At 53.5% G+C, this 20,075-nt stretch overlaps 1 protein-coding gene and 1 non-coding gene across 2 annotated transcripts; one reads left to right on the forward strand and one right to left on the reverse strand.

Annotated features, from left to right (window-relative positions):
* Window positions 1-14,588: 14,588 nt before the first annotated feature.
* On the reverse strand, window positions 14,589-18,691 carry LOC107053454 (collagen alpha-1(I) chain-like). The gene is made up of 6 exons (XM_046942539.1): window positions 18,316-18,691; window positions 16,822-18,088; window positions 16,037-16,719; window positions 15,425-15,639; window positions 15,212-15,338; window positions 14,589-14,855 (listed from the first exon to the last, which is right to left on the reverse strand). The coding sequence occupies exons 1-2, from the start codon at window positions 18,689-18,691 to the stop codon at window positions 16,944-16,946; spliced, it is 1,521 nt and encodes a 506-aa protein (XP_046798495.1). The 3' UTR covers window positions 14,589-14,855; window positions 15,212-15,338; window positions 15,425-15,639; window positions 16,037-16,719; window positions 16,822-16,943.
* Window positions 18,612-18,677, forward strand: MIR129-1 (microRNA mir-129-1). Its single transcript, NR_162049.1, has one exon. It is a non-coding gene; the product is annotated as a microRNA mir-129-1 (primary transcript).
* Window positions 18,692-20,075: the final 1,384 nt, after the last annotated feature.

Consider the following 20,075-nt stretch of genomic DNA (forward strand, 5'->3'; position numbering starts at 1 on the left):
AGATCACGTGGTTCCATCCCCACTGCTATAGGCAGGGACACCCCCCTTTGACCAGTTACTCAGTGTCCTATTCAGGCTGGCCTTGAATGCTTCCAGGGAAGGGGCATCCACAACCTTACTGGGCAACCTGTTCCAATGTCTCACCACCCTCATGGTAAAGAATTTCTTCCTAATATCTAGTCCAAATCTACCCTCTTCCAGTTTTAAACCTTTCCCCCTCATCCTGCTACTACACGCCTTATAGAAAGTCCCTCCCCAGCTTTCCTGTAGGCCCTCTTCAGGCACTGGAAGGCCTCTATAAGTTCCCATCGGAGCCTTTTCTTCTCCAGGCTGGAGAGCCTAGAGAAGGGAATGGACATGAAGGAAAGCTGTAGGAGATGTGAAACAACACGCTCCAAAGCCCTGTGAGGTACAGATGGCGGCTGAGAAGTTTGCAAAGCCCAGCCGGTCAGCTTGTCCTGTTCCTCTCCACTGCTTTCAGCCCTGAATCCCTTCCTTCCAGCTCTTTTTTTCTCCCTTACCATGCTCCAGTGTCTTTGGCCTCCCCGTTGCTACAGCCACACCTTTGTCCCTCTGCTTTCTGACACCTCCTCTTCCCCAATATGTCCTCTCCACACACGCGCCATTGGCAGCTCTCCTTCAACTTCCTCCCACACACCCATCTCAGCCGTACCCTTCTCTTCACCCCTCTCTCGGGGTCATTTGGAGCCCTATGGGGACATAGCATCGCACTGATGCTGAGACAGGTGCCAGGGGAAAGAAAGCTGAAATCCAGGAGCAGTCTGTGTGAGGGAGGGATGTGGTACCAACGCCTTACTGGGGCAGGTGACCAAGCCAAGCTTGTTTTCCTCGGACCGCATTAACTCGCCTTGCTCCAGGTAACCCAATCCGGGTTTTAATCACCTTCCATCTCCCCTCAATGAGTCATTAGTGATCTTCCTGGCAACTTAGGTTTCTAGAACAAAACCTGAGCATTTATTTTAGAGCCAGGGCTGTCTTCTAACCCAGAGACAGTGGAACTTGGCCAAAGGCACTTTGGGGAAAAGCAGGCAGTGCGGGTATTGCGCAGCTCCCTGACGGCTGCGGAGAGAGCAGCCCCCATCTCGGTGTATGGGTGCAGCTGAGGTCTCACGGGCACCACTGAAGCCACTGAGGTACGGTACGGTACCTGCAACCTGCCTGGAAACCCGCCCGCCCAGCGTACACCCGTGCCGCCCTGCTGTGGGCTGCGTGCCCCACTCTGGGGGCCGGAGCTCAGGGCACCCGGAGAGCAACATCTGAAGAATGAACGAAGCGTTCTGGTCGCGGCCCTGCTTTCCTCCTTCCCCCGGGAGCGAGGGCGGAGCCTCCGTGCCCTCCCCTGCTAACCCACGGGGAAGCGGCAGCCCGCGGGGACAGCTGCAGCGCACGTGTGGCCGCTGCGCGAAGGGAAGCCGCTCGTGAAGCGCCCACGTGAAGCAGGCTGGGGGCCGGGTCCTCCCGCTCGAATGACCCTAAATCCACGCCGCGTGTACGGCGTTACCTCCGCGAGACGCCTGGGCAGCGAAGCGCCGTGCTGGAGCCCGGCGGCCCGGGGTGGGGCGGGGTGAGGCCACGGGGCCGGGAGCAGCGCTGGGCGCGCAGCGGTGCTGCAGCGGTGGTCGGTCGGGCCCCGCTCCTCCGAACGCGTGGGAGTTTAATGTTACTACTGTGAGTAATCGCCTTGATTTCCAAGCAGATTAGTCACAGCCTTAACACTTGGCACGTGAAGAAATGTTTGCAGGGTGAGAGCCCTATTTACGGCCCGATCTCGCAAATTATTTCTGTCTAGCGCAGCGCTTCTGTTCCTGAACAGTTTCACCGAAGAAAGGAAAAAAAAAAACAACCCCACACATATGTATATTTATATATATTTGTATATAAACCTTCCATCGGTCACCGCCCTGCGTGGGGCCGCTCCCGCCCGAGGGGCAGCGCAGGTGGAGGCGTCCGTACGCGGGGTCCGACCCCGCACCCGCTGCCGTCGCTGCCCCCCACCGGCGGCCCCGACGTTCGGATCCCCCGGCCGCGGCGTCGGCGGGATCCTATTTTCTGTTTGTTTCTTTAAAAGAAAGGGGAGAAGAGGATCGATGGCTTTTGCACGGCTCGGGCGAGGGCGAGAAGGAAGCGCCGAGCGGCTTGCCCGCACACGGCGGCGGCCCGATCGGATTCCTCCGGGCTGCGGCGTCCTTCGGGCGGGATCGGGCTGCGTCGAGGGCCCGCGCCGCTGTTTGTGAATGTACCGTCGCGTTACCGCCGCTCGGCTGCATTGTGTCCGTATGAATGGGGGTGACATGTGCTTGCCCACAGGTCCACGTGAGCGAGGTGGGGTGAGGAGGGAAGGATATTTTTAAAGCGAATCTAGAGGGAGAAAGCGGGAGCCGCGGCTCGGCGGCAATGTGAGCGCTATCCTAAAATAACCCCCGGCCCCCGCCCGGCCCTCCGCTCGGCACCGCCGCCCGGCGCGGGGGTCCCGCAGGGCCGACGCCGCCGCCCCCGGTCCCTCGCGGCCGCCCTTGGGCAGCGCACGCGGAGCTAAAAACGGAACGATGCAACACAAAAGATACCGCAGTCAGCTCGCGGGGGCTATTTTTAGCTCAGCGGAGGGAAAGGAGGGGAGAGAGGGAGAGAGGAGCGAGGGAGAGGCAGCGCTCGGGCTGGCGGTCTAATTCGGGCTCTCTTCCCCCCCCCCCCCCCCCCCCCTCCCGCCCCTTCTTTCTTTCTCTCCTTTTTTGATTCCATCAATGGTATTTTCCATACAATCCGATTTCCCCCCCGCTCTGCCGGGAGGGGCCGGGGGGGTGGGGGGGGGGATGGGGGGGATGGGGGGGCCGGGCTGAAGATTCTGGAGTTTTATGGCTCATTCCAGCTAGTGGCTCCTCTCTGCCAGCTGAATTAATTTGATACTATTTTTGAAAGTCAGTGTTTCTAAGGGAGACCTAATGACGCAATGACGTCAATGCAGGTCAATAGCACACACTGGAGGAACTGACTGTGCTGCCGGGAGCCAAGGGCTGCGCGCCCGCTCCCGCACCGCGGCTCCCGCACACGCGCCCCCGGCCCCGCGCGCCCCCCACCCCCTTACCCCGGGGCTGCGCGCTCCCCACCCCCCGTTTAAGAGAAAACAAAAACCCGACGCGACGAGCCGAAACGTTAAGAGAGCGATGAGACGCAGTGCAGAGCGAGGCGCGCTACCCGCGTGCCGCCCACGGAGGCAGGCAGGGACACGCGTGTGCCCGCGCCCGCCGCGCCGGGCTATAAATAGCGGCGGGGGCGCGCGGGCGGCGGGGGCGCGCGGGGCCGCGCTGTTCCGCCCGCGCGGGCACCGGGAGGTGCCGGGCCCGGCGGTGCGGGGGCGGCGCGGGGGCGGCGCGTGGGCGGCAGGCGGGGGGGGGCGCTCCGGCTCCGAGGCGGCTGCGAGCGCCAAGCGGGGTGGTGGTGGATTTTTTTTTTTTTTTCTTCTCCTCTTTATTTGTTTCCTCCTCTTTTTTTTTTTTTTTCCCTTTTCTTTTTTTTTTTCTCCTTTTTTTTTTTTTTTTTTTCCTCGCCTCTCTCCCGGCTGAGTGCAGCCACACATGACGCCAGCCCCCCAGCCCGCCACGCGCTACTTCCCGGCCGGCCCTCCGCCCCCCCCCACCCCCCCCGGCCCCGTTCCCTAGAAATGCAGCCGAGGCGCGGGGAAGAGGGGACGCGGTTTTGGCGGGGGGGGAAGAGATTCTTTTTGTTCTGTTGGGGGACAGCTTTGGTTTGTTGTTTTCCAGTTTCTTTTTTTCTTCCCCCCCCCCTCCCCCTTGCACACAAAATAAGTGAAGAAGATGTGGCAAGGTAGGTTCCTCTGTGTGCGCGCGGGTGCGGGTGCCGGGTGTGCAGGTGTTTTGCTTTCGCCTTTCGCAAAGTTTCCCGATCCCGGCGCGAGATGCTTTGCAAGAAGCACTTTCCCTCCCGACGCGTGCTGCTGCCCGCCTGGTGCAGGCGTTGCGTCCCTCTCCGTGCAAAGAGTTCTCGTGTGCTGGGTCCTGCCCTGCTCCTGCAGGGCTGCAGGCGGGAGCTGCGCGCTCGAGACCCCCCATCCCCTCACACACGCACGCACTTTTCGCAGGGGCCGCAACTTTCACGGGCACGTTTGTGGGGTGGGGGGGACGAGGGAGGGGATCGACCCGCTCGGGTGAGGAGCTCGCAGAGGGGATTTTGGCTCTTTTTGCAATCGAAGTCGGCGGCGTTGAAGCTTCAGGAGGATCGGAGGGAGTTGGCATTTCTTGCATAGAGAATTCGGTACCTCTGGGAATGGGCTGCAAACCCATGGTGGGGGGCGCGGGCAGAACGACAGCAAAGTAAACGATGAGACAAAATAGCAATTAAAGTGATGCAAGAAAGTGAGAGGCTGTTACAAGCTCTAACCACCTGTAGAGGGAAATCTTTATACATAGTAATTTCTGATAGCTGATCTATAGAGAAACTAGAGAGGATGGCACGATCCAAACTTTGCTGCTCTGCAATGTGCAGCCCGAGCTGCTCGCCGAATTCCTGGGGGCCTGAGAACTGCAGAGCCTGGAGATGGGGAGAACCTCGAGTTCAGCATCTGCTGAGCCTGTGCCTCCTGCGTGGCAGCAGTCAGCTGCAGTGCACGCTCTGCTCTCCTCTAGTGCTGCTGCACTCGGCGTGGTTAGCAACAGCTGCCCTGCCTGCGAAGAGCAGGTGTGATTTATCACTAATTTCAAGTGGGTTTCTTAATCTGGAAAAGCTGGATGGTCTTCACTGTCTGGGGAAAAGGCACAAAGTGCTGTAAGATCAGGCTGCTCTGGTCAATGGAAAGCCTTTCCCATCTCAGGACCCTGCTCTGCTCCTTTTGAACCAGAAGACCAATAAGTGGCACCGTGGGATGAGCAGTGCTGCAAGTGGCGTGCCCTGCCTGGTGTATGTCCCTCCTGAAGAAGCTGAGGTACTCTGTAGAGCTGCACCCTGACCCTGCAGCTGGGACGCGGGATCCCCGCAGATGCATGAAGCAGCCCAGACCCAGAGGGGGCCCAACTCCCAGCTGCAGGGTGATGGCCAAATGCCCTGAGGCATGAGATAACACTGGAAGCCACCAAAGCCATGGGCTGCCCAAAGCACAGAATGGTTAGGAATGAGTTGGGGACTGCGAAGCCCTCATCTCTATCTCTCCAGCAAACTCTACCTTCTGTCTATCTGCCCTCCAAGTACGGAAATGGTAGGTTAGCTCAGCCTTGAGTCACCTCTGCTGTTGTCTGCTCACCCCTAGTCTGTCATTTGCACATCCAGCTGAGAAAATGTGGAAAGCCTGTGGCTTATTGCTGGGAATATCGATGCATACGTCATTGGGGTCATCTGATTAGTGAGAGCTGCAGGAGCTGAAGCACCATGAGGAGGTGCTTCTCTTACCTCTCTCATCTTTCCTCTGCAGAGCTCCACAACAAGTGGAGTCCATCACCTGGGAGTGCTGTGTTGGGTCCAACCTGTACCTTCATAATATGCATTACTCCTCTGATTCCTGGCTCAACATCCTGTCTCATCTTGTGCTAAGAAGAGCAAATTGTTGACAACCCTCATTTTCTGAGGTTTGCTCTTCATCTGTTTTCTTCTCAAGCCCATCCTCAAATCTTTGGCTGATCTTGATACCGGAGTGTTCTGAACTGCCACCAGGTCTAGATGCCTTCAGGAGCTCCTCATGTGCTGCCTCAAAGAAGCAATCTGTGGCAGGACGACTCTTTCTGACGAGGTTTTCATTAACTCCTTTCGCTTTGCCTTCTCTGGGAACTTCTGAGGTCTTACACATGGTCTTCTCAGTACAGACTCTCTTTGACCCAGATATTCTCACATCCACTTCACCTATGAGTCACAGCACTTTCTAGCCTACAATTATATTTGCATAGCTTGTGCAATAGAGGGAATTCTCCAGCTTGCACACAGCTCAGCTACCTTCCTGCAGTATTGCAGATGTTATTTCTTTTTATGTCAGATGTAGAGGAATTTTCTGTTTTGAAAGAGCTAACTTCCATTTCTTTTTCTGCTCTGTCCTTTGTCTCTACTTCCTCGTCCTTCTGGTTCAGCAGTGAGTGGGACTAGAACAACAAAGGATCTTCCCCTGAAAGGGCTTATCTGGGTTAGATGTCTTTGCCGAAGGATACTCCTGATTAAGGTTCTCCCTGCTTTCTATGTTCTCCTGCTGTTCTGATTTCTCATGTCCAGCGATACCACTTATCTCCACTATGCCACATAAGCTAATTCTAAAACAAAGTTTTTACTCAAGATGGTGACTGTGTATGCCACCATGCAACATATTAAGTGTCAGATGGACAGACTTTCAGATGAAAAACCTTCATTTCTTCTCAGAGTATCTCTCTCTGGATTGTCTTAGCAGAAATTGCACAGTACCGTTAGAGGTCTAGATGCAACCTTCTTCATAGTAAACGAGCACCTAAACTTGCACCTTCTAATGAAAAGCCTTCAAGAGAGGCAACCCCACGCTGTGTCATGCTCTGTAGGAATACGAAGCAACTCACTCTTTTATGCAGCTATCTATGTAATAAAAAGACTTGACAAAACACCAGTATCAGTGGTGTATTCTGGTCTTTCATCAGATGTTTCATGCTATTTTATGGCCACCGATCAATCAGACTTCAGTGTTGTACTTTGAGTGGATAAATGGATGGCCAATGTTTGTTGTCCAGATGCACCTTTAGTTTCCAGAAGAAAAAAGAAGAGGAAGAAAATGACATAAGCCCAAAAACACTTTGACAGACGTATAGCCCTCTATCGGTTGTCTTGTAGGTATTTCTGAAAGACACTCCAAACGTCATTGACATCCATATGCTGTTGTCTTGCTGCCAGGTTAGTTCACCTCTGTCATTTGAGCCTCATTTGGAAAACTAGTACTTAAGATGAGTAGCTCTACTCACCCGCATACTCCATGGAGTGTAACGGAGTGCTTTGCATGCTCCATTATGCTTGCCCCTCCTGAAACACCACAGTCAGAAACAGGAGTGTAAGATTGTATCACCAACGTTTTGCACTGTATCTTTGCAAATCCCTGTTGTATAGAAGCTGCCGTTTCTTCCACACTTCATGCTTTAGCACCAGCGTCCCAACGACTGCTGGAATATGATCAACCACAAGGCTGTACATCTTGGTCTGGCGACTCATGACTTTCCACATCAATGTTCTGTCCAACATCTCCTTCCTACCAACTCGTATCTGTCTCTGATCTTACCAAAACATCTGCAAAGGCGGGACATCTTTCTGCAGATACTCTACTTGATGTATCTGCAAAAGTCCCTATGTATCCTTAGATCACACCAGGATGCAAGACGTATTCATCTGTTCATCATGGAAGTCAGTCCTTGTCTGTGCTCTTCCATTTGGATTGTAACCTCATGGGTCAGGCATCGTGTCTCATTCCTTATTTAGTACAGTATACACTCTACTGAGGGTGATTAGATAAAATAACTATCCTTACTATGCCTGAATAAGGATGATTTATTTTAACACCCAAACTTCTGTTTCCAGCTGTTGGCTCCTAGCTAGAACATCCCATGTGGTTATTTTTTGATTCTGTGTTTGCATGGCATCCAACAGAATGAGAGCTTAGTCTGTGATTGTCAGTATATAACAATGCTCACGCTTCGAAGTTTAACTGGTGACATGTGTTGCTAACGCAAGGAGCAATCAACTGATACAATATTAAAGTTTAAAAAAATTAACACGTTACTAATTTTAGCTAAGTACTCATTGTCAGTCTTGAACAACAATTCAGGATAGCTTTTATATGCAAACCTTGAACTACCCAGAAAATCATTATATGGAACATAATTCAGACTCTGTATCTCTGTTCATATAGTCCTACAATAATTGTAATTACTGCAAAAGCAGCACCGAAATGATGATCTGTGAGGGATTTGCAGAAGTGCGTTTCATCAGCTGGCTCTGCAGCAGGCATTTATAGCAATACCATAATAGCCTGCACTTCTATGTCGCTCATCCATGGATCTCCAGCTATTCTACTAATACTCAGTAAGTTATGTATGATACTCACTTGCCCAACCAGCTCACATGATGAGCTGAGTAAGTACTAATGCACGTTTCCTGACATTAAGAAGATGTAAATGTAGCCACAGGTGCTACCCATCCCTTGCTTTGGTGTTTCCACCAGTGATGGGACAAAGTGGAGGAGAACAGTGTGATTCCACCACATGCGTGGCCATCTGTTGGCTTGGGTGATCGAGTATATGCAATGAAACAATGCTTTTGAAGACTATCTTGAGGGACCACATTCTTCAGAGTACCTTCTTTCTATTCATGTCATGGCACCTCCTGTCTTCTCAGTGATGTCAGTGGCTGTTGCAGCTCTCCCTAGCGGACATAATCCACGTGTTATAGATGTTTCCACCCCTTGCTGAGTCAGATGAATTGCCTCCTTTCAATTAATGGTCAAGTATCACTATGTTATCAATGTCAGTAGTCATTTACAAGGCAAAGTAAAAGGAATTCAAGTGTTGCATGTTCCTGTAGAGAAGATTCAGCAGCTGAGAAAACAAAAGCCATTGCTGTTTGGCCAGCTGGTCCTTCTGGGACTTCCAAAAGTTCTGTACACACTGATGGTTTGCCAGTCACAGTCAGGGAACCAGTGGCTTAATTTGTAAACTGTGCATAGCTGAGACAGCTTGAATCCAAGCAGAAACAGCTTGGATTTTGGTGCCATTTATAGGGCTGAACTTGCTATTAGCATGCGATGTATAAATGTTAACCAGTGATAAAAATAGCTGTTCAGACAAGAAGTCATATGTGATCTAGGTCTTATGCTCTATTCAGGTCTTATCTTTTCCTGATGGTATTGGAATCCATTTTGCCAGATGTTTCTGACTTAATGACGATTTCTGGAAGTTTGGGCTCTAGCTAGATAGGAATACCAGAACTTCTGAATGGTATAAATTTGAGATTTTTGTACCCCAAAAGGTAAGTAGAGAAGTGACTGATAAATTCACCTGCCTGTCCTGGTTGGTCTCCCCATTGGAGTCTCTGGTTGAGTAGCAATTTTTTATTGTAATTGTTGATAGCTAGACTGGATTGCACTATAAGGAAGAGCAAATCAGAGGCAGCAAAATAAAGAGCAGTATGTCTTCTTACAGGATCATCATAGGTCTGGTTAAGATCTTGTAAGGCCACGTCTGGATAACCCTAGGTATCTTGCCTTGTATTTCACCTCATCACCTATGAAATGCAGCTAAATGAGTGTGTTGTTTTTTTTTTTTTTTTTTTTTTCCACCCAACCATCTTCTTCCTCAGGAAGAACTGGGCTTTTTTCCTTTGAATGGATTCTTTGTCTTTGTGTTCTATTATCTTAGTAAATAAGTTCTTCCTAAATTACCTTAATACCACCCCTACTCCGTATCCCATTCTCTCCCTCTGGTTATGATACTGGCTAGTTTTGAATTAAAAATTGACACAGATTTTTGGTATTTCTTCATCACTGCCTTCACTTTTATTTTTTTTTCCTACCTGTACAAGATTCTGTATAATGCACCACAAACTGTTGTCTTACCTATTGTTCTTGTTCGTAACTCTTACTTTAAGGTGGTTGCCAGATATGTGTATGCATTGTGTTAAGGCTCGTGGGTCTTATTCATGAAGGTTCCATTTCAAAGGCTAATGAAAATCAAGTCTTAGTGTAAAGGCCCATCAGATTTGCAGCTGAATTCCTCAAAGGTTATGCTTCATGTATCTGAAGTATGATGTCTATTCACCCTATTTCTTCCATAGGTTCAACTTTTATTAAAAACTGTTATGATTTCCTTTTGATATCATCCTCAATATTGAGACCATCATACTCTTTTTCCACCAGTTTCATTATGCTAATGGTTTTCTTCTTTTCATCCCTGCTACACAGAAATATGTCTCTAGGGTCTGATTTTGCAGCCATTGGAGGAAGATCCAGTTTCTATCATTTTACATATTATAGCTATTATGTTTCTTAACAATGTAAACGGAAAAACTAAAGACAACAAAACAACTCAGGTATCAAAAACTGCTCACGGTGGCTATTCATGCAATCGGAATGAGATGACATCAGAAGGTGCGTTTCTGTTTTGTTGGTTTCCTGGTCTGTGCATCCAGATTCTCCAAAAATTCCGTATATTGAGGTCATAAGTCTTAATCTTGATCTTCTGACACAGGTGAGATTTTCTTTACTAAAATATTGCCCAGTCTCTCATTCCAATGTTGGAGGAAAAGCATTCTTTTCCTTCTTGTGCCTCCTTGTGTGCTCTGATCTCTCTGATTATTTGTAATGTTGCTGTCTTCTTACTGATGACTTTTATTGATTATCTCAATACTATAGATATCTTCAAGAACATCCTGGTTAGGTAAGTAGGTATCATCTTCATGTTATAGGTGGATAAATCAAGTGTAAAGTGATGGGCGCTTCACCTGAAATTTGAGGAGAACCTCAAAAATGCTAAGGGAATAAGCCTTTCAGCAAGAAATTTCAGATCAACACTCACTGCAGTAAATTTGAGTCTTGAAGAGGAACATCTAATATCTAGAGGAATATCCCAGTCCCCTGCTTCAGATAGCAATCACTTGTCTTCAGGTCCTACCACTAACTTAGACCTTGCCGTCTGTAATAGGCAGTAGATTACTGAAAAGATGTCACTAATTTATTTCCATTTCAATGCAATTCCTCTTTCCTCTGGGTGCTGTGTGTTCCTGTAACAAGAGTTAACTAGTGTAAGTTATTGATTGCTCTGATTCAAGGTGAATTTTATTCTGAAATCTGAGGGTTTTTGTAAGTTCCTAGTGGCACTTCACTCTTTGTTTCTGGCCTTCTTCTGTTCTCTTTACGTCTGGAATTTATCAAATGCCATTCAGCTGCCTGGGTGGAACCCAAGAACAGACTATTTGTGGGAGTAAGTGGGAGTTAGGGGATTTTTTTTTTAACAGTTACGTCTATAAATCAGTCCCCAGCTCACAGGTCAGCAGAACTCCAAGGGCTGAGGAACCAAAACATGTTTAGTCTGTTTTTCCCTCATTTTGTAGTCTTGACTGTGGCTGAGCCTTGTTCTGAAGAGAGAAGGTGAAAGCCACATTCTTATCCAAAATGAGAAAGAGATGAGACCTTAAACTTGGTGAGTTGGGGAGGGGGGGGGGGGGGGGAAGTGATAAATGCCACTAAAATAGTTTTTACCTGCAAACTGAACTACTTTGTAATTGATAGATCATAGTTGTTCTGAGCAAGAATTTTGTACCAGCTAACACTTTACCATTAATAATAACAGTATTGTCCCCAGTAGTATCCCCATGTGTGCCACTGTCCATTAGGGCAGAGTATGGAAGGGAAACTTCCAAGGGTGAAGACAGGCCAATATGCAGATCCCACATGTTAGAGGTGAGGCTGCTCCCTTTGGCACCCCAGTAGCTCTGGGCAGTGTACTGCTGCTGTCGGGCACGGCACCACTTTGTCCAGGATCTGTGCTATTGCATTTTGGTGGAGGAAATAGTACAGAAGCTTCTGCTTTCGTTAAGGCTTTGCAGGTAGGGGTTTTTAATTGTTTAGAAACAAGAAGATTGCTGATAACTAAAATATCAAGATAGAAGATAAATTTTCCCTTTGGTGCTTCTAATGAGTAGAAATGAGAACTGCTGTTGGGTAGATGATTGCCAGACATTCTTTCCAGTTTGGATGGTTTCCATTTATTTGTTTATTTAAGCTATAGATTCCCTGGGCACTGGACATGGCTTCCACCTTGCTTTTAGTGCTTTTAGAGGCAAGCAGGACAGGAGACAGGCCTTCTGGGATGGAGGGAACACATCTGGGTGGAGAAGAGAGGAGAGTAAATGGAGAAGCAAGATGAGTTGATGAAATTGAGGCTGGGAAGTGATACTACAGCTTCCAGAAAGACATTCCAAACCATGCAGTAGAAAGATTAATAAGTCCTTTCATTAATGTGGGAGAGTTTAGAATATAAAACACCTGTGGGGCTCCAGGGAGATGCTTAGGAGATAGGGTTCCTGGCTGAAGAGGAGGCACAGGAGATCCTGAGGCCCAGGAGCTGCACAGCCTTCCTGTGGGTCCACTCCAGGGCCTGCCACCAGAATCACCCCTTGTGTTAGCACCTTTTCTTTGCAACAGAGTTGAGCTGGGGCCAGCCAGCTCTCCTCTGTTTGTATTCACAGAGGTGACCGCTACACAGAAGTGCAAAGCAATCAGTTTGTGTGAGGGCAGGAAGAGAGAGAAAATGGCTGCACCCTCCCCTCCCTCCACAGCGTACTGAGGCTCTCAAAAGTTTGAGTGTCAAAAGACAGCTTGGGTGTGCACGTCTGTGTCCTTAAGCTCCTGTGTGGCCTAACATTTTTGTTCATCCAGGATGAACTTCACTGCAGCTCCTCAGAGGATGTATGTTCCACAGCTGGCTCCTGGGGGTCTTGAGGGGACAAGATCTGACCTTGGCATAAGGGCTTTCCCTGTTGAAACATTTCTTCCTGTTCATCTGGCTTCTGGGCTACAGCTACTGCATGGGCCAGTTTCACGTGGCAAAACCATGGGTTGGGCTGTGTTTCATTCCAGGTCTGAAGTGTAACGTCTCTCCCAGTCCTGTGGAGACGGGTTTGTTGCTGACATGTGGATGATGATGCATATGGTTGCATCTGATGCATTGCATATGGTCATTTGAATGGGCCCTCAACCCCCTTGAGCCTCATGGTGCCATGCTGTGCCCCCCGTACAGGTGTGGTCTCCTCCCCAGGTGCCGCTCTGTCAGGGGCAGTCATGACAACGGCACCATCTGGCTTTGAGAGAGAGAGAGAGGGAGAGACAGCCCTACCTCATTGATTGCAGCTTATTGACATTAGGAAATTCATTGTCTGCGAAAGAAGTTGGTAATAATTGAGTTAATAAATAAGGAGTGTGTGTGTACAGATTAGGCAGTGAATAACTTATGGGTTTCCTGACTGCCCTGACATTTTGCTTCTTCCATTGCATAGGGTGTGACGTGGGTTAGTGGTGGGAATGGTGGTGGGGCACCCCAGGCCCTCACCTGGGGAAGGGACAGTCCCCACCACCTCAGTGTTCCTTCGGGGCTCGCCGTGTGTCTGACTGTGTCCCCGGGGGCGGGGAGCTTGGTTAATGCTTTTAGTGCCATTTTCCAACAAATGAGAGAGAGGTTTAAAAATAGTAACAGCCCTTTGCGCTTGACTTTTTTTAGGCATTTTGAGAAATAGCTGCATCCCTTTGTCTGGGAGTCGGAGAAGATGACCTGCTCGTAGAGGTCCTCCTTAGCTCCTGTGGGGCTGTGGGGGTGGCCCCACTCCTCTCCCCAGCTGTGTGTGTTAACTGTCCCCCTCCGCACACACTTAGTGGCAAGACGGGTCGTTTCAGGGATGTGTTTTGCTTAATGGGAGCTGGGAAAGGTGTGGTGCAGAAAGGAAACACCTCTCCTTGCCTGATAAACCCTGCATTTGTCAGCAAGACAATTCCCTTTTGTCTAAATGCTGCTGATGCCCCCCCAGTTATAGGGGCAGGGGGCTCAGGGGCACGAGTGCGTGTCGGTGTGTGCCACCGTGCAAGCTCAGGTTGAGCCATTTGCGTACAGGCTGGAGCAGCATTATAATTTTTAATTGCAATTTCATTTGTTATTCTCTCCCTTTCCCCCACCCCTCTCTGTATAATCTGGATCATTGCTCTCTGTAGCTGATTCCGTGGGAGACCAAGCAGAGTGCGTGGGTGCAGAATATAGAAAGCCAGAGCCATAGAATCTGTTATTTGCGTCATTCTAGGAGACGGGGCTGTTTGCCTGACAAATATACAGAATTAATCCTGGTTTTATCAATATCTGTCTTTTGCTACAGTAGCCAAATACAAGTGTAAGGTGGTGGGGGTGTGAGCTGCTGCTGCTGCTGTTCAGACTGGGGGGGGGTTGGAGAGAAGGGGTGTTAAAATATATTCCCTTCCCCCCCCTCCCCCCCCAATGCTGTTTGCATTGCAAATACTAAAAACCTGAGATTTTGTTCCAATTTGGGTGGGTTTTTTTTGCTAAAATTGCCATAGCCATACCCGAGGAGGGGGTGCGTGGGGAGGGGGGGCACATTTTCTTGCGGTGTATGGCTATGCAGATTGCTCTCTCTGTCTGTGCTTCTGCATGGGGTGTGTGTGTGTGTGTGTGTGTGTGTTTTGAGAAACACCTCCCTATCCCCAGCGCATAAGATTCCCCCCCCCCCTTACAAACACACATTTGCACACCCCCCCCGGATTTTTGTGCAACTGCACAGAAAGCTGCACACCACAAAATATGGGGCTTGCTAATTAACTCTTTTCCTCGAATTGAAGTGCCTTTCTGCAAGCACAAAGCTCCGAGCACAGACATCTTTTATGATGAACTAGAGCCTCTGAAGAGGAGAATCTGAACGTGACGTCAATAGCTGATAACTGACGCAGCCTTGCAAAGGAGTCTCAGGCTGGCTCCTTGCAGCCTGCAAGCCCTAATGATTCTATTTTTTCCCCAGTCCCCCCTCGTAGTGAATTACTAGAACGCAAACACACACACACGCCCTTTTTTCATATATATATTTATAGATCCTTTATTCTCCAAACAAAGGATGGTATTTTTTTAAGGGGGAGAAAGGCAGGGGGCGAGGAGAGAATTAAAAAAACAAAAAAAAAAAAAACAAAAAACCCCAGCAGCCCTTCTTTGTGCTGGGTGCAATTCACCGTATGGAGCCACCTCAGTCTCCCGGCAAAGCATCCCCGCCTGAAACCCACGTTTGTGCACAATGGCCAAGTGGTGCATGGTGGTTGTTGTGTTTTCTCCCAAGCCCACTTTACAAAGACACTGCAAGAAGACAGACACAGTAATGCTTGCAAGGCAACAGGCAGAGAGACAGACTCGGTACAACTGTGGATTAGGGGTTTGTGCAGTAGGACAGCACGGAAGGCGGGCAGTTGATGGTTTTTTAGTGGTTTTTTTTTTTATTTTTTTTTATTTTTTTTAATTCTCTGCAATGATGCACCTAAAGCAACAGTGGATGGTGGTGCAGAAAGAAGCTGGGGTAGGGGGACGCATGGCTGGGGGTGGCTGTGTGCGGGGTGGGGGGGGGGGGGGGGGGGCGGCAGACTTAATGCACATTTAATGTTTTGGACGTAGCGTTCCAGCGAAATGCCTTTGTGTGTGGATTTTTTCCCCAGTACCTGCTAAAAATAGCATCAGGGTTTTGATCGCGTTCCAGAAATAGACAGAGGGTTGCACTTGTATAAAAAGCGAGCGCGGGTGGAAGAAAACCTGGACATCACCGCAGTATTTTTTTCCAACTCCTGTCTGGAAATTAATTGTTGGATTCCCCCCACTCCCCCACCTCCCGATCCCCCCCCCCCCCCCCCCCCCCCCCCCGCCCCCTCCCCTACCCGAGGAGTTCCCGCTCGGTAAGTAGCGATCTTTCCTGTGCATGCTGCAGCCAGCGGCCGTGAGTCTCGTCTTTCCTTTCTGCATGCTCGGATCCCTCCGTTTTGCTCCCTTTCTACTTTTCTTTAAGGCGAGGGGGCTCCGCTCGTCTCCATAACGCATTTGCTGCATGCACGGAGCCCGGAGACAGGGAATTCTTGCAGAAAGGGGAATCACCCTGTCGGTAAATCTCTGAATCAATAGCGAGCTGCAACTCTCGCTCTCTCTCTGTCGGCGCTAGCGAGCCCCTCTGCCGCCCGCCCGCCCCCCGTTCGGCTGCGCTCGGGGGGGCGCGGCGGGGCCGGGCGGGGGGCGCGGGCCGGGCGCCGCGCGGGGCCGCCGCCGGGCGCTGTCCGCTCCCCGGTGCTGAAACCGCCGCCGCCGCCGCCGCGGGGGGGGGGTGGGGGGTCGGCCCGGTCCCGCCGCCGCGGGGGCCGAGGGAGCCGCTCCCGCGGCGGTTTCCCCGCGCCCGTGCGCGCCGCCGCCGCCCTTCCCGCCCGTGCGTTTGAAAGAGCTGCACCTGATGATGGTGCTCCGCAAAATAGGAGGCTATAGGTTGCTTTATTTGGACTCACCCCTTCTCCTCCCACCTCGTTTCTCCCCGCTAAGCGCTCACGCCTTCTGCGGATCGTGTGCGTGCGGGTGTCTGCTTTTATTATCGCCCGTCCTTCGCGTCCTTAGGCGGATAGATCCTCGGCGGCCGACGCGGGGGAACGGCCGAACGGGAGGCGCGGGGCCGAGCCGCGGGGTCACGGCGCCGCAGCCCCGCGGCGGGGCCGGCACGGCGGGCGCCCCGGGCAGCCCCGCGCCGCGGCACCGCTCCGGAGCCGCCGAGGAGGGAGGGGGCTCCGCCGCGGCCGGAGCCCTGCGGGGGTGGGAGAGGTACGGGCAGACAATAGCCGCGGCGGCGGCTCCCGCCGAGCGCGCTCAGCCGTCGCCTCGCGGTACGAGCGAGCTTAGAAAATGGTGCACCTACCGCACAAAGCCCGGCACCGCCGGCGGATCCCGCAGACAATGCCGCGCTGCGGCCGCGGCCGCGGGCACACAAAGCGCCGCTCCTCGCGCCGAGCCCCGCGGAGCCGCACCGCGGCACTCCGCCCACGGACGCCCCGAATGTAGGAACCGAAGCGTCCCTTTCCCGAGCGCGCGTGGTCGTATTTACAAACGGACCCGTCCCCGGTTTGTTTGGTCGGGGTTTAAAGGAAAAAAAGCCCTTGCAGCACGTGCAGCCAATCGTCGGAACTCGGAAGCGGTGGCTCTGTGAAACAGCGATTAGAGCCCGGCAGTGCCCTCCCTCTGCCCCCCGCCTCCCAGCCCTCCCCTCCCGACCGCCGCTCTCCGGCGCAGTGCATGAGATTACCCTTAACTGGATCCTATTAAATAATTCAATGGTGGCGGTGTAATTTTGGTTGGAAACTGCACGGATTTCCAAGTCGTGACTGTAAAAGTGAGTAATGTGCTCTGGCTGCGTCATGGCTCCAGTCACAGATGGTTCCAAACTGAGGAGAAATCGTGACTTCGACTTGAGACGTCCCCTTCTCCACGAGCAGCGCGGCCAATCACCGCGCCGTCGGGGGCACCGGACCGCTCCCGCGCCGCGCTCCGCGTGTGTGTGCGTGCGGCCGTGTGCCGCTCCGCGTGCGCGCGCGGTGCCATCCTCAACAAGTTGCAGGAGGGGAAGGGAGAGGAGGGGTTAATCCCGGGGAATCTTCTGCACCTAGCGAGATCGTGACCCTCCCACACAGTACAGTAACTTATATACATACCTGGAGGAAGGGACGCTTCGCTTCTGGGCTTTCTAAAAAAAAAAACAAACAACCCCAAAACACCCCGTGGTGATCGGGCGCGCGGCGCGGGACCGCCGGAGCGGCCGGGAGGCAGCGCCAGGTAAGTGCCGGGCTCCGCCGCCCCGCGCCGCCGCCCTGCCCGCCGCTCGGCTAGCGGGGCCGGGGGGCGCGGGGCGCTCGGCGGAGCCGCTCGCGGGTCCCTTCTGCGGAGCGGGGCGAGCTGCCAACTTCGGAGTTGCGGCCGAGGGGCGAGCTTCCCCCCCCGAGCACCGCGGGTCCCCCTTCCCCGCGTCGCGCGTGAGCCCGGCGGGACGCGGCGTGGGCGCGCGTTCGCCTTTCCGCGGCGGCCCGCGGGCACCGTCGGGCCGCTCTCTCCCCGCGGGCCGGCGGCGGGGAGCTCCGGAGTTGGGTGCCGCGTCCCGGAAACTTTTCGGAACCGGCCGTCCCCGTCCCCGTCCCCGCTGACGGCGGGGGACGGAGGCTCGCGACCTCGGGCGGCGCGACGGAAGGCGGCGTCCCGCGCCCCTCCCGCCCCGCCCCGGGAGGGTCGCCCCCGGGGGCTGCCCGGAGCCGGGGGCGGCACGCTGCCGTGCCGATCGCCCGCCGCGGGTCCCCGCGTCCCCGGCTGCCCGCCGCGAGGTGGCGGCGGCCCGGGGCGCCCCCGTCGGGGCGAGCGACGGCTCCGCAGCGGGGTCCCCCGACGGCGGGGCGGCTCCGCGCCTCCGCGGAGCCCCTCGGGCAGGGTAGGGCCGGGGGGGCGAGCAGAGGGCCGGGGGGTCCCGGCCGCGCTCTCGGACGCGCCGCGGTCGTGGATTTGGAGAATAATGAGCCGTGGAGATGCTTCTTTTTATTTTTTATTTTTTTCCCCTTCTCGCTCTCCCCCTCCTCTCTCTGCCTCTCCCCCTTTCGGGAAGGAAAAAAAAAAAAAAAAAGAAAAAAAAAAAAAGGCAGAAATAGGCAATGTGAGGCGCCGCCTGATTGGTGGGTGACGATTTTAGCCCGCACCAATGAGCTGCCCGCCTGCTCTCTATTTATTTAGCGCTCAGGGGGAAGAGTTTTCTCTTTACGCAGCGCCTGTGCCCAGCGCCGGAGCCTCCGCGCGGAGCGGGGCCGCGGACACGCCGCGCTCCGCCACGCTCCCGCGGCCCCGGCCCCGCCGGGGGGTGACGGCCCCCCCGCCGCCTCGCCCTGCCTCGCCTCGCCCGGGGCCGCGGGGCTCGGAGCGGCGCTCGGTGGGGATGGGGGTGGGGACCCGGCGTGGCGGGGATGGCGGAGCGATCGCCCGCGGGTCCGGTGGATGGTGTGGCGGCGGCGGCCGGCCGACGGATGTGGGGAGCCGCGGCAGACTTTGTCCTTCGCGAATCTTTTTGCGGTCTGGGCTTGCTGTACATAACTACCTACCCGGGAAGCCCTTACCCCAAAAAGCATTCGCGGAGGGCGCATTCGCCGAAGGAGCAGCAGCTGCGATCGCCGAGCCTTGGACTTATCTAGACTCCGTGGGCTTCTATTATTAATTCCTGGCACCTCTCCCTCTCCCCCATCCAGCCCCCCCAACCCCCCCCCCCCCCCCCCCCTCCACCCCCACCCCTCCGTGCTGTGCGTGTATATCTGTGTGTAGAGATAGAGGGAGCGATGTAGTGGCAGAAATAAACACCCTTTCCCCCTTCCCACCCCGCTCGGTCCCCCCCGGGCGGTCAGGCGCCCACCGCCGCCTCTCGCCGAACTTTTTAATCGACTTTTGCCTATCGGAGCAGATCGCACCTCGATTCAGATAACTGTACGGTCGCTTTTATTTCATTAATGGAAAAATAAAAATAGAATAAAACTTCCGAAAAGTTCTCCGCCCCTCACCTTTCTCCCCCTCCCCTCCCGCCAGGGCATCTCCGTATTTAAAAAATACGGGAGTCCCGGCTGGGCGAGATCAATTCATTAAAAAAAAAAGAGAGAGAAGAAAGAAAGAAAATAAAAGAAAAAAATATCTTCGGAGCGATTCATTAAACGCTCCGTAATCGGGAGCCTCGGCTTCTTCCGAGGTGGGGAGGGTGGGATTTGCCGGGATCGCCCCATAAATAATAGGGAGGGAGGAGAGGGGGAGGCGCGCGGAGCCGCGGCGGTTTGGGGGAGCCCCCAGTTCGCGGGAGCTGCACCAGGCAGGCGCTGCCAAAGGCGCCTCCCTCCCCCTGCCCGCTTCCAACCCGATTTTGAGCAACTTGCAGCCCGGCGATCGCCCCGATCACTCTTTCCCTAAAAGCTAGTGCCCCCGAAAAGGGTAAAACAGGCGGAATCCGGGGGAAAACCCCGCCGAGGCTCCGCTTTTGGACGAGGTGATTGCGAGCGAGCAGAGCAGCATCAGCACCAGCTCTCTGGTTCTGAAACTGCCTTGTGCGTGCACACAGCTCTGAGAGCATCTCAGGCAGGAGTTGGGGAAGCTGCATTCTCTCTCCCTTTGCGGTAATTACCAGCCCGGTTCCGTGGGCAAGAAATAAACAGCAAAAAGAGCCCCTCCCTGCCTGCCGCCCCCCAAAAGAGCGAGCGATTAAAAGCGTCTCTGTCCGTGCCGATCAGCCTCGTGAAAGAGACAAGAGCTGAGCAGCAAGTTGGGAGCGGAGCGGCCGCTCGACGCGACACAGGGGCCTATGGTTCCACCGTCTGGGAAAGAAAAAGGGGTGGGGGGGCGAGCGACCGTCGGGGCTGCCCGGAGCCGGCAGGGCTCTCCTCCCCGCTGCCCTGCCGCCGGCACGGAGGGAGATCCGCCGGGAAAGGGCTGAGCTGGCAGTTCAGGGAAGCCTGCAGTGGAGAGATCGGGCGAGGACCACGGTCGGGGCTA

The sequence above is a fragment of the Gallus gallus genome, chromosome 5, assembly GCF_016699485.2.
Source record: "Gallus gallus isolate bGalGal1 chromosome 5, bGalGal1.mat.broiler.GRCg7b, whole genome shotgun sequence".
Classification (NCBI taxonomy): domain Eukaryota; kingdom Metazoa; phylum Chordata; class Aves; order Galliformes; family Phasianidae; genus Gallus; species Gallus gallus.

Excerpts from the sequence above, each read along its gene's own strand:
- LOC107053454 (XM_046942539.1), bottom strand. The coding sequence starts at position 18,691 with ATGCGCCCTCCGCGAATGCTTTTTGGGGTAAGGGCTTCCCGGGTAGGT. Across the intron at positions 18,089-18,315 it reads GCGCTGGGCACAGGCGCTGC|CATCTCCACGGCTCATTATT; the intron begins GTAAAGAGAAAA and ends AATAAAAAGAAG.